This window comes from Perognathus longimembris, chromosome 1 (assembly GCF_023159225.1).
Source record: "Perognathus longimembris pacificus isolate PPM17 chromosome 1, ASM2315922v1, whole genome shotgun sequence".
NCBI lineage: Eukaryota > Metazoa > Chordata > Mammalia > Rodentia > Heteromyidae > Perognathus > Perognathus longimembris.
Genome location: NC_063161.1, coordinates 158,019,606 through 158,032,960, shown reverse-complemented (window position 1 = coordinate 158,032,960; position 13,355 = coordinate 158,019,606). Strand labels below are relative to the sequence as shown.

At 52.7% G+C, this 13,355-nt stretch overlaps 1 protein-coding gene across 1 annotated transcript; it reads right to left on the bottom strand.

The window, feature by feature from the left end:
• Nucleotides 1-438: 438 nt before the first annotated feature.
• On the bottom strand, nt 439-10,448 carry Exosc2 (exosome component 2). Its single transcript, XM_048345106.1, has 9 exons — nt 10,323-10,448; nt 8,460-8,561; nt 7,484-7,529; nt 7,247-7,336; nt 6,345-6,410; nt 4,244-4,312; nt 2,923-3,099; nt 2,459-2,587; nt 439-1,189 (listed from the first exon to the last, which is right to left on the bottom strand). The coding sequence occupies exons 1-9, from the start codon at nt 10,442-10,444 to the stop codon at nt 1,109-1,111; spliced, it is 882 nt and encodes a 293-aa protein (XP_048201063.1). The 5' UTR covers nt 10,445-10,448; the 3' UTR covers nt 439-1,108.
• Between the last annotated feature and the right edge of the window lie 2,907 nt (nt 10,449-13,355).

Genomic DNA, 13,355 nt, shown 5'->3' with positions numbered 1-13,355 from the left:
AGCACTGTCCCTGGCTTCTTTTTGCTCAAGGCTAGCACTCTGCCACTTGAGCCACAGCGTCCCTTCTGGCTGTTTTCTATATATGTGGTGCTGAGGAATCGAGCCCAGGGCCTCATGTATACAAGGCGAGCACTCTACCACTAAGCTACATTCCCAGCCCCAGGACGCCATTTCTTAAGTCATCAGAATCCAACATTCTTCCAAACTGTAGTATCTGGTTTCCATTTTTTTAACCTTCAATTAGTCAGAAGTGAAATCATTTCATAATAGGAAGAAAACAGCTTTGCTTTGCCCAGTCCATTTTGACGTTTTCTTCATGCTTATCAAAGTACCCCCAAAGTGCTCAGAGCATCCTCGAAAGCAGAACAGGGTACAGTAACCTGGAGCATTCCTCAAATCTCTCACTGGAAGGGACACATAGGAGATGAGATTCCAGTCTAGCAAAAGGCCGAGCTTTATTGCACTGCTGGGCTATCGGTACCAATGAGAGTCTTAAGCATATTTGTACTATGGCTCATGCCTGTAATCCTAGCTCCTCAGGAGGCTGAGATCTCAGGATCAAGGTTCAATACCAGCCAGGACAGGAAAAGTCTGTGAGAGTCCTCTCCAATTAACTACCAGAAAGCGAGAAGTGGAATATGGCTCCAGTGGTAAGGTGTCAGCCTTCAGTGAAGACTAAGGGACGGCACTCAGGCCCTGAGTTCAAGCCCTTAGCAAAAATAAAAAAGCAATAAAGTGGTTGGTGACACCGTGTTTTCTATTGGCTTCTTCACCGGGTGTGTGCCTAGTTAATGGACAGGGAGTGGAGGACAAGGATTCGGGGTCACTCTAGGAATGAGGCCGAGGGAGGGTCATCTCACTGGATGCTGCTGAGGCTGAAGGACCTGAAAACCACCCCTCTGCGCTGGGACTCAGCCAGGACCCAAGGGGCCAGGGCAGCCGTCGCTTCCACCCAGCTGTATTAGCACACGAGTGAGGGGTCCTGGGCTGAAGGCAGCCACGCCGCGGCGGCGGCGAAGGTGAGCAAGAGTGTCAGATCCTCCCGCCGCCTCCGCCTGTCACTTCCACACCTCCACTGAGGCCCACGGTCCCATCTTCAGAGCCCTCCTCAGCCTTCCTGCTCTAAAAGCCGCTGCCGCGTCTCCAGCACAATCTCCTCCATGACATCTGGCTTCAAGATGTCTTTGATCTGAAAAACAGTCATCTTCATTTTGGTTCTATAAACCAACCGTAAACCCAAACGGAGAAACCAAGCACGGTGAACATAAACCTTCTGCATTCTGTGGCTTTATCAGATCCAGCTTAACAAGTCAGCAAGACTGCCTGGGGTAGAGCTGACAGGAACAAAGATAGTCTAACATTCACTGAAAAAGGACAGCTAATAGGCTGGGAATGTGGCTTAGTGCTAGAGTGCTCGCCTCGCATGCATGAAGCCCTGGGTTCGATTCCTCAGTCCCACATAAACAGAAAAAGCCAGAAGTGGCGCTGTGGCTCAAGTGGTAGAGTGCTAGCCTTGAGCAAAAATAAGCTCAGGGACAGTGCTCAGGCCCTGAGTCCAAGGACCAGGACTGGCAGAAAACAAGCCAGTTGGTGCCAGATACAAAGGCTCACACCTGGGAGGGAAGAGGTTGGTGGATTGAAGCCATCCCTAGCAAAAAGTTAATGAGACCCCATCCCAACAAAGTAAGCCAGGTGTGGTAATTCACACCTGTCATGCCAGATGCCTGAGAGGCATGGGGCATAGGATTATGGTCCAGGCCTGCTGGGACAAAAAATGAAAAAATGAGCCAAGTAAGGTCAATGCTAGCAGCTCATACCTACCATCCTAGTTCTTCATTGGCTCAAAACCAGACTGGGCAGAAAAGACCACAAGACTGTCTCCACAATCAGCCAGCAAAATGTTAGACTGAGGTGTGGCTCAAGTGGTAGAGCACCAGTCATGAGCAAGAAAACCAACCAAGAACTTAAGGTCCTGAGTTCAACCCCCAATACCAATGTTCACATACACACATGAAAAATAAGGATATAAATGTGAGGTCCAAATGGTACAACACCTGCCTACCAAGTGTAAAGCCCTGAGTTCAAATCCCGGTACTGCCAAAAAGATGTCTAAAATTTGGTAAGGGGAAAATGAAGTCAAGCAGGTTGCTGTCATCAAGTCCCACCTGACACCTCCACCCCCATCTCCAATCCCTGGCCTGACACTGGCATTGAGTATCTGGGGAGAGGTCTTTCCAACACTCACTAAGCCAGTTCCCTCTGATGGACACACATAGTGAAATACATAGGACACAGGCTGCTGACTGAGGAGACACAGGAGCAGCTCCAGAGCAGAGGGGCAGGGAGCCCAAGGTACCTGATGGGGAGGGACAGGAAGCCCAGGGTGCTTGGGGTACCTGATGGGGGAAGGACGGGGTGCTTGGGGTACCTGATGGGGAGGGACCGGGACTTGGAGTACCTGGTGGGGGAGGGACGCCTCATAGCAGTACAGGATACTGGTGTCATAGAGTAGCATCCTCTGGGTCACCAGCAAGACGATGCAGTTCCGGAGGCGGGAGATCACCTCTCGATCAGCAAGAGAGACAGGCTGCGAGGGGGCAGAGGGATGTCACGGAAAAGACCACACCCCAGGCCTGTGGGACTTCAAGTCTGTCAAACAGCTGCGTCCGAGGGAGCACTGCCACACAAACGCAGATTCATCCCCACCCCAGCAAAAACATGCAGTGGGCACAGCGAAGCCGCGTTCCGGTGTTCCCCCGCCACACAGACCGATGGGGTAGACCGCCGGGACGGGAACATCTTAGCTCCTAAGTACTCTCTTGTTCCTCTGACAAAAATCACATACACACAAACACACGCACGCACACACATGCCACAAGGTAGAGTGGAGACTGTGGCTCCAGGCACACAGCGCCTGCTCACCTCCAGGTTGGCAATGAAGCCCCCGGCTTCCTCGTCTTTGTGCTCAGGGGTCGGGTAGATCCAGATGAAGCCGTTGTTACCCAGAATCACGGAGGCACCACAGGGCAGGTCATGGAAATGAGTCTTCTGCCGCTTCACCAGGGAGGGCGATACCTGGACCAAAACGCCCTGACCTAGCTGGACACAGAGATGCTAGGCTCGGTCACCGTGGACCGCGGGCAAGGCGAATGCAGAGCAGGTTAACACCCTGCCCCAGCATGTCCAAGCCAGCGTCCTGCCTGTTAGTGCTCCCTACAACGCATGCACACTTGCAGAAAACACTTCTGAACCCATGGGCCTCTGACACACTCCCCTAAAAAAAAAGGCAGGTGCCAGTGGTTCATGCCTATAATCCTGGCACTAAGGACCCTGAGATTTAAGGATCGGGGTTCAAAGTCAGCCTAGGCAAGAGAGTGTCAGACTTTCCTTTTCCTTCTTAGGGAGGGCTGGAGCCTCTCACTGGCCAAGAATGCTGTCTTGCCCCATTGCCTTCCTCGACCTCCGCCCCAAGCGCTCATCTTGCCCACGAGATGTGTGTCCTGGCAGGCCGGCTCCTGGCCCACAGGCTGCTGGGTGCTCCCCCCCCCCCGCCCCGGACTGCGGAGCCGACGCACAGCACAACCTCCAGCTCCTACGTCAAGTACGCACGCATGGCTGGCTGCCGCAGGGAGAACGGAAGCTGCTCACTAAGAAAGCCAACACACAGATACATCATGGCGTAATGTGCCTCAGAGTGCGTGTTTCCAAGAATTAGCCTCACCGAGAAAAGCGGTAAATTCACCTCGAGGCTTAGATGATATGCAGATCTTTGCCAGCAGTAATTCCCACTGCACTGAGTGGACTAAAGGCTGGACTGTTTCTGTAGTCCAGCCCTGGCCTCCCTGTTCCAAGGACGGCCTGAGCGGGACAGCCCCAGGTATGGGGGCTCTTCTACCAGAACTGTCTCATCAGGAAAAGGCTAAGCTCACAGTGCTGTGAACCCTGGAAATACCCGCTCCTCCCACGAGGCTCTGGGAACAGGCAGGCCGCGAGATGCCAGCTGGTACTAAACAACAAGCTCCTCCCCCTTTTCCTTGAGACAGCCTTGTTATACGGTCCAGGCTGTCGTTGGACTCTGGATCCTCCGGCTTCAGCCTCTGGAGTGCCAGGATTACAAGTATACCACACCATGCCCACACAACTACCTGAGTTCTTCATTGCAGACAGCCCGCCAGGGAGCTATGAAAATCTGAAATGGTCTAGAAGTCTGTCGATAAACTGGAATGGCAAGAACTCAACTTACTTTTCCGTATTTCAGACTCCTCGTGTGCAATGAGACAGCTCCATCTGAGAACACGGCCTGGACCTCAGCCTGGCCAGGGTGGTGAAGAAACAAACGGAAACCTTGGCAGTGCTCTGGAGATACCTGCCTCCCCAGACGTTTCCCCTCCTGTCACCAACAGTGCACCTTGATATCTTAGGAGGGTCCAGAAGGCATCAGTGTGGCCTCTCCTCTCCCTTGGCTGACACCTGCCCTTTCTACTCCCTGGTAAGGTATCTTTAGGCTGGGCATGATGGCTTGTGCTGTAATCTCAGATACTTAGGAGGGTCTCACTTTGAGTCCAGGCAAGGCAAAAAGATTTCGAATCCCCATCTCAATCAGTAAGTGAGATGTGTTGGTACACACCCATCATCTCAGCTACACAGAGGGATAAGTAGGAGGACTACTACAGTCCAGGCCAATCCTGAGCAAGAATGTAAGACACAATCTAAAATATAACCTAAAGCACAGGAGTGGCTAAACTGGTTCTGCTAGCACGAGGCCCTGGTTCAAACCCTAGTAGACCATTAAAAAAAAAGAAAGAAAGGGCTGGGGATATGGCCTAGTGGCAAGAGTGCTTGCCTTGTATACATGAGGCCCTGGGTTCAATTCCCCATGCACCACATATATAGAAAATGGCCAGAAGGGGCTCTGTGGCTCAAGTGGCAGAGTGCTAGCCTTGAGCAAAAAGAAGCCATGGACAGTGCTCAGGCCAGGCCCTGAGTTCAAGCCCAGCACTGGCCAAAAAAAAAAAAAAAGAAAGAAAGAAAGAAAGAAAAAGTCAACTTCATTAACAAAACCTAAGTCTAGCTTATCTCGCCTAGACCGCAGGTTAGTTACAGGATGGGTCTAAACAAGAGCAAGAAGTCTTCCTGAAATAAGGAGGCAGAGAAGCCTGGCACCAGTGGCTCACACCTGTAATCCTAGCTCTTCAGAAGACTGAAATCAAGGTTCGGAGCCAGTCCAGGCAGAGAACTCTGAGAGACTCTTATCTCCAATTATCCAGCAACAAAGCCAGAACTAAGGCATCAGCCTTGAGCATAAAAGCTAAGACAGTACAAGGACAAGTTCAAGCCCAGTACTGGCAGGTAGACACACTCATGCATGCATACACCAAAGGACAAGCCAGCAGGTGGTAGCTTTTACTTGTAGTTCTAGGCTGAGGTCTAAGGATCATGTTTCAAAGCCAGCCCAGACAGGAAAGTCTGTGTGACTCCAATCAAGTACCAAAAGCCAGAGGGAGAACTGTGGTGCAAAGTAGTAGAGCACTAGCCTTGAGCACAAAAACTCAGCAACAATGCCAAGGCCCCAGGACTGGTGCACATGCGCGCACGCACACGCACACACACACACACACACACACACACACACACACACACAAGAAATGGACGCTCAAAGGCTGGGGATATGGCCTAGTGGCAAAAGTGCTCGCCTTGTATACATGAAGCCCTGGGTTCGATTCCCCAGCACCACATATACAGAAAATGGCCATAAGTGGCGCTGTGGCTCAAGTGGCAGAGTGCTAGCCTTGAGCAAAAAGAAGCCAGGGACAGTGCTCAGGCCCTGAGTCCAAGGCCCAGGACTGGCCAAAAAAAAAAAAAAAAAAAAAGAAATGGACGCTCAAGTAGTTGATTGCCAGTCTTGAGCAAAAACACTCAGAGAGGGCTGGGGATATGGCCTAGTGGCAAGAGTGCCTGCCTTGTATACATGAAGCCCTGGGTTCGATTCCCCAGCACCACATATATAGAAAACGGCCAGAAGTGGCTCTGTGGCTCAAGTGGCAGAGTGCTAGCCTTGAGTAAAAAGAAGCCAGGGACAGTGCTCAGGCCCTGAGTCCAAGCCCCAGGACTGGCAAAAAAAAAACCCAAAAAAACCAACAACACTCAGAGACCAATTCAAGTCTCAGTACTGGCACACATACAAAAAGGAAAAACCAGAAGGCCACCGCAGAGCCCTACACACTCGATGCAAGTGCCTACGAGCACTAAGTCCCTCCTGTCACAGAAGACATAAAGGAATCCCCGTTGCCCGTTGGGGAGGGGGGACACGACAGGAGGAGGCTGGAACACAAGGTGCAGGATACACTGATGAGGTCCCCTTCCTGCAAGAAGCCTCTCATGGCAAGCTCATCTTCTGCAGATCTCCTCCTCTGAAAGACACAAAAAAACAACCCTGTTACACGAGCCAGGTCCTCAGAGAGCTCCTTCACGGCTTCTGGCTTTCGCTTCCTGGGATCTCTGAAGTCAACCTTGACATTTCAACAGGAGGGCCGGAGGAGGGGGAGGAGGCTGATCAAGACAGTCCACAGAGGAAGCCCCGCCCTCCCCCTCCTCCTCCCTCCCTGCAAGATTCAAATGCCTGGCCTGCTCCCTGAACCCCTCAGGCTCAGCCAGCCCTTCCACCTCCCCTTCTGTGACAGCTCCTGCTCCCACCGGCCCTGCTCTGGGCCCACATAGTTCCCCAAACTCATTTAATTCCGCCCATCCTTCAACAACCAACTCCAACACCAGTCTCTCCTACGAGCTCCTCTCTGGAATTAATCATTGGTGCAGCACACGTTTGTTTACTGTGGCTCAGTGATCTCCAAGCCCTGTCAGCCTGGGAGCTCCTGGCATTTCCCACAGGAGCCAGCACAGAGCGCCTGTCTGTAACACAGGCTGAACGGAGGCAGGTAGTGCACAAAAGGCTACAGCTGTCTGGAATACCTGTCATTCACCTCACCAAAACTTAATCTCAAGAAAACTCCTGGAGGCGCACCTGCGCGGTGGGACGCCTATGGAGCGAAGGGAGAAATGATCAGCCTCGGGACCTAAGGACCTCTCACCCAAGCCAGGGGCTGCACGTGTGGGGAGGCGGGGGCAGGCCGCGCACCTCGCAGCCCACAGGAACAGCGACCTTGACCCGAAGCAAAACAGTCCCAGAGCAAAGCCCCTGAGCAGCTCCCGCTGGCCACCTGCGCCATTCTAGACCCCTCGAGGCCCTTACCAGCTCGCCTCCAGGCAGGTTCATGGACGAAAGCAGCAAGACTGAGTCCAGCCGAGAGTTAGTCTCCACCTTCCACCTCTTCTGCTGAACCTAGGAGCGAGAGTCACACCTAGACACACACTCCCGGGCAGCTCACACCCTAAGCAACCAATGAACTCAACGGAGGCCACACCACAGCCAAAGGCTCCTACGCCACCAGTTTGCCTGCCTCTGCAACGTTTACAACATCGGCTTTACCTCTGTGATTCTGCCCACTACAATGTCTCCCACTTCACCGTTGTATCTGAAACACAAAACAGAAGACGTCCATGAGCCAGCGGGCTTTCTCACAACGCGAGCACCATTAGAGATGCAGGGGAACTAGCACGAGACCCGCACACACATCACCAAGGGCCAAGTAGTTCCTGTAGCTTCGCTCTTGCCCTGCCTTGCCCTGCCCCCGGATTTGCAGGGATGTGTGGCAATGGGAAGCAAAGTACACCACCACTGTGCTGCCCCTCCAGGCCGAGCTGCCACCGGTTCCCATCACAGTTCCCTAACCCATGTCCCTAAACCTGCCCCATCCTGCTTCCATCTCCGCATAGCATCAACAACACTAGACCTCTAAGTCAGCCAGGCACTGGCGGCTCACGCCTGTAATCCTAGCCACTCAGGAGGCCGAGACCTGGAGGACTGGCCTTCGAAGCTACCCAGGGCAAGAGAGGCATGGCTCAAGGGAGCCAGCTGTGAGAAGCAAGAAAGCACATCAAGAGCGCAAGGTCCTGAATTCAAGACCCGGTACAAGCCCACAAAATAACCGAAATCAGACCACAGCCCTCACCTTCTCCCCCGCTTTGCCAGTGGCTCCCTGGGTCACAGTGGAAGCCAAAGGCTCACCATGGCTACCGGACAGACCAACAATCTGGCCAGCTGGGCCCCTGCTTGTCCCTCAATGTCCACACCAACTCCCCTGACTTCCCTTCTGAGACTATTAGTGAGCACTTCTAGTACATTCCATGCATGTTCCATGAATTCCAACAGAGGCCCTCTGGCTAGGTCATGCTATGGTCGGTCAGGGGACCTAGGGTAGCTGCAATGACCACTGCTAAACTCACCTCCACCACCTTGCCTCTAGTAGCACTCACTGGGAGACCTCCAGCTGACCAGGGCAGAAGGCAGGTGGACAGGGACAAGGGGGAGGAACCAAGGGAGGCACTGCTGTACTTGTCCTCACCTGGTTTTCAAAGCTTTCACACAGATCAGCTTGTTCACTCTCTCCACAGAGCCAGCCACAGACGCAATGAGCTTTTCTTCCCCCATGTACGTTCCATGACCTCTGTTGCGAGACAGCACAGGGTTCCAGTGTCACACTGCGGGTCACCTCTCCCATCAGCAATGTGATGATTAAGGCCAGTCACTCACAAGCAGAGAGGCAGAGATCAGGAGCATCAAGATTTGAGACCAGCCCCCCTGGTGGGGGGGGGGCGGGGGCGGGTAGTAGGACTCCAAATAAGCTAGGTGTGGTTCACCTCTGTGATCCCGGCGATGCCAGGGTCATGAGGACAGGAGAAAATGCAAAAAGGCACAAGAACTCTGAAAAACAACCTCAAGCAAACAGAGCTGGAGGTATGGCTCAAGTGCCTAGCAAGCACAAGACCCTGAGTTCAAACCCCAGTATACCCCCCCACACACACACAAATAAAAATTTAAAAAGGGGGCTTGGAATATGGCCTAGTGGCAAGAGTGCTTGCCTCGCATACATGAAGCTCTGGGTTCAATTCCCCAGCACCATGTATACAGAAAACAGCCAGAAGTGGTGCTGTGGCTCCAGAGTGCTAGCCTTGAGCAAAAAGAAGCCATAGACAGTGCTCAGGCCCCGTGCCCAGGACTGGCAAAAACAAAACAAAACAGAAAAAGCCAGAAGTGGTGCTATGGCTCAAGTGGTAGAGTTTGAACTCAGAGCCTGGGTGCTGTCCCTTAGCTTTTTTGCTCAAGTGGTGCTATACCCCTTGAGCCACACCTCCACTTCCAGCCTTTTGTTGATTAACCGGAGATAAGTCTCCCCAATTTTGCTGCTGAGGTTGGCCTTGAACCTCAATCCTCAAATCTCAGCCTCCTGAGTAGTTAGGATTAGAGGTATAAGCCACCAGTACCCAACCTGTGTTTACTGTTTATTAATCATCTCTCCCCGTTAAATAAATTCCATCAGGACAGAGATTTTTACACCCCAGTTATACCCCAGTTGCACAAAATTTAGGTCCAAAGAATGTAGAATGAATCCTAAATTCTAATATCCAATAATCTGAAACTAAAAGCTGTAAGGGCAAGATACAAATGTTGTAGCCCTCCTTATTTATGTTCATAAAAATCAAAACAAGGGGGCTGGGAATGTGGCCTACTGGTACAGCACTTGCCTTGCATACATGAAGCCCTAGGTTCGATTCCTCAGCACCACATATATAGAAAAAGCTGGAAGGGGTGCTATGGCTCAAATGGTAGAGTGCTAGCCTTGAGCAAAAAGAAGCCAGGGACAGTGCTCAGGCCCTGAGTCCAAACCCAGGATTGGCCAAAAAAAAAAAAAGAAAAAGAAAAGCCCACCAGTACTGAACTATCAGTAGTGTAGTCGACCATTATTAATGATGGATTCTGCGACTTTTTTTTTGTTGTTGTTATCTCATTTAACCTGGTATTAAACAGCTACTGTTTTCACTGACCCGGAAGCAGCAGGAGCTGACAACACTGCAGCAGGGCCGGGACTCCAGTTCTGGCCCTCTTAGTCCCGCATCCTGTTCTGCTCCGAGGTGCAAAGTGTGTGCACCTAAATGGATGCAAAGCAGCCGTGTGTGCCCTAAGGGCCAAATAGTAGCTGATTCAAAACCAAGCCCTTTTTTTTTTTTTCTTGCCAGGCGGCGCCGTGGTGCACACCTGGGATCTCAGCATTTGGGGGGGGGGGGGGCGGGGTAGAGGCAGACAGAAGGATGCTGAGGGACTGGATGCCCAGCTTCCCGGGCGGGCGGCAGGCCACGTGCAGCGAGCCCGCCCTCCCCGCGGCCCCGGGTCCGTCCCCCACACCCCCCACCCCAAGTACCCCACGTACCGCATGAAGCCCGTGTCCGTAGTGATCGTGTCCCCCGGCACCACCAGGTGTTTCTTCGAGTCGCGGCCCAGGCTCTCGCTGAGAGGCCGGCGGGCCACGGGCAGCCTCATCTCCATCGCCATCTTGGCGCCGCCAACGGCTTGCGCAGGCGCGGTGCGCCTGGGAGCCGACGGACGCTGCGGCTCCCGAAACTCCGGGCGGGTTTCCCGAGAGGCGGGGCTTCGGGGCGGTAGTAGCCAATGGGAACGCAGGGCCTCGCCGCCATGTTGACTGCTGGCGAGCCTGGCGTTCACCCGCAGGGACGGAGGGCGCTTCGTTGCCATATTGACTGTTGGCAAGTGAGTCACCCGTGCGCTGGGAAGACACCCCTCAACTGGTGCTGTTTGAGCTGATTTACCCCTTGAGTGGAAAAAGCTCGGGGACAGCGCCCTGAGTTCAAACCCAACAAAGAGAGAGAGAGAGAGCCGACCAAACCTTGCACGCCAGGTACATATGATTGAAAAGTCAAGTGCGCGGGCAAGACAAAGATCTTCCTGCAGCGATCTTCCTCTGTATTCACTCAGGACACTGAATTGCATGCCCTGCACCGTTCTGAGGATTGGGCAGTGGATGGACAGGTGTCATCCATGTGATTTTACCTCCGCTCCTATTTTATAGCAAGGCCATTTCCCTGGCCCCCTTTCCCTACTCTCTACTGCCCACTGCGTTCTCTTACCCTGAAAAGTGGGCAGCAAACAGATATTCGAAGGAAAAATCAAATAACCCAGGTCAGGTGACTTATTACACCTCTAATCCTAACTGCTGACCAAGACCTGAGGATGGCGGCTCAGAGTCATCCCAGGCAGATAAGTCCATGGAACTTAGCTCCAATTAACCAGAAAAAAAAAAAAAAAAAAAGAATGCTGGATGTGGAGCTGTGGCTTAAGTGGTAAAGCACGAGCCTTGAGCTCAAGCCTGAGAACCAGCACCAAAAAAATGAAAGGGAAGGAGGGAGGGAGGGAGGGAGGGAGGGAGGGAGGGAAAAGCCAACCCTATCACAAAGTTAAGTGAGCAGCTAGAACTTTGCTCTCCTCCCTGCCAGGAGGAAGTTGCTAGTGCATCTAAGGGACCTGACTATCTTGAGCCCAGCTGTGGCCATAAGAGGGCGACTGTGTCCTTTGAGCCACAGCAGCTCTGAGCCTGGGCAGCTCTGGAACAAGGATTTGGGTAGTAGTGTGTTCTAGACCAAAGGGGATGTAGTCCCGACACCACTCGGGTTCATACCCTGGGGGAGGGACATAACTCGAACCCAGCTCATCTTCCCAGTACTCAGGTTCACCAAGCTTGTGGCAGGGTTGCCTTTGTGGATTCCTGTTTACAGAGGAGAAAATGGAGGCCCATAAAGGACTAAACCGCATAGCAGATGGCTGCCAGCCCCAGGCTTCTATCCCTCCTCTAACAATCTCCACAGAGATCTGTTGGTCTCATCTCTCACTAGGGCAACTACAGTGACCTCCTAGCTTGCCTTCCTAATTCCACGTGTGTCCCCTCCTTCACACACACACACACACACACACACACACACACACCATCCAAACTCCATCAGCAGCCAGAGGGAGCTTTTAAGACACAGATCCTATTAAATCACTTTCCTGCTTAAAACAGTCTGGCACACTTCCCTTTACACTAAGAATAAAATCCAAACTCATCGCTGTGGCGTCCCTGGCTGTCTGTGCCCTCGCTTTCCTCTGAACGCTCCGCCTAGCCCTCACCACACTGCAGCCAGACACTCTGGCCCCCCTCCACTCCAGGAGCACGGCCCTCACTACCACCCCTGATCGCTTAGCTTTGGGCTTTCTTGGCGGGGAGCCTCCTCTCCCAGATCTCTGTTTAGCTGGCGCCTCCTCTGCTATCTTTGCCTTCCTCGGGGAAGGCGTCCCTCACCTCCTTGTCATGAATAATTTTCTGACCAACCCCTCTTTTCCCACTGGATACTGTTTCATGTCTTGTCTTTGAATTTACTTACTTGTTTATTTATTGCAACCTCCCCTATCAGACACAGAGACTGCGGCCGCTGGTGGCTCACAACTGTCATCCTAGCTGCTGAAGAGGCTGAGATCTAAAGATGGAAGTTCATAACCGGCCCAGGCAAGAAAGTCCATGGGACGCTTATCTCCAACCAACTACTCAAAGGCTGGAAGTGGTAGAGTGCCAGCTTTAGAGCCCAAAAAAAAAGCTCAGGGATCACATCCAGGCTCCGAGTTCAAGCCCATGGCACAAAAAGAGAAAAGAAGGGCTGAGAATGTGGCTTAGCGGTAGAGTGCTCGCCTAGCGTGCATGAAGCCCTGGGTTCCATTCCTCGGCACCACATACACAGAAAAAGCCGGAAGTGGTGCTGTGGCTCAAGTGGTAGAGTGCTAGCCTTGAGCAAAAAGAAGCTCAGAAACAATTCCCAGGCCCTTTGTTCAAGCCCCAGGACTGGCAGAAAGAAAGAGAAAAAGAGGGGGGAGGGAGGGAGGGAGGGAGGGAGGGAGGGAGGGAGGGAGGGAGGGAGGGAAACTCACAAGAGGGCACTTGCATGAAGGCAGGTCAGACCTCACATCCAAGGCACCCCCAGCTGCAGTGACCACACACTGCCACCAGGTGGGTTCGGTAGCCTGCATGTGGTCCCTGGGACCTGTTTGCTGAGACTCTGCAGAGCAGAATTTCCTATAGAGAACAAATTAGGCTTTTGTTCAAAGACCCTACTGGTTTCTGTGAAGTCTGACTCTGCGAGCCTTTCTTTAGGAATGGAGATTACCCATTGAGAGACTCAACAAGTAGATGTTTGCAGTGGCACTGTTGTTGTTGTTGTGGTGGTGGTGGTGTGTGTGTTGCCAGGACAGGGCTTAAACTCAGGGACAGGGTACTACTGTCCCTTAGCTTTTTCACTCAAGGCTGGTGTTTTGCCACTTGAGCCATGCCTCTACTTCTGGCTTTTTGTGGCTAACTGTAGATAGGACTCTCAAGGACTTCCCTGCCTGGACTATTTCCATCATGATCGCTGGGATCTCA

What these genes read in the sequence shown, in the direction of transcription:
- Exosc2 (XM_048345106.1), bottom strand. Translation starts at nt 10,444, where the DNA reads ATGGCGATGGAGATGAGGCTGCCCGTGGCCCGCCGGCCTCTCAGCGAG. An exon ending in GTGAAAGCTTTGAAAACCAG is followed by an intron (nt 7,530 to 8,459) that starts GTGAGGACAAGT and finishes TTTGTGTTTCAG; the next exon opens with ATACAACGGTGAAGTGGGAG. An exon ending in ACCTGCCTGGAGGCGAGCTG is followed by an intron (nt 6,411 to 7,246) that starts GTAAGGGCCTCG and finishes TGTGTCTTTCAG; the next exon opens with AGGAGGAGATCTGCAGAAGA.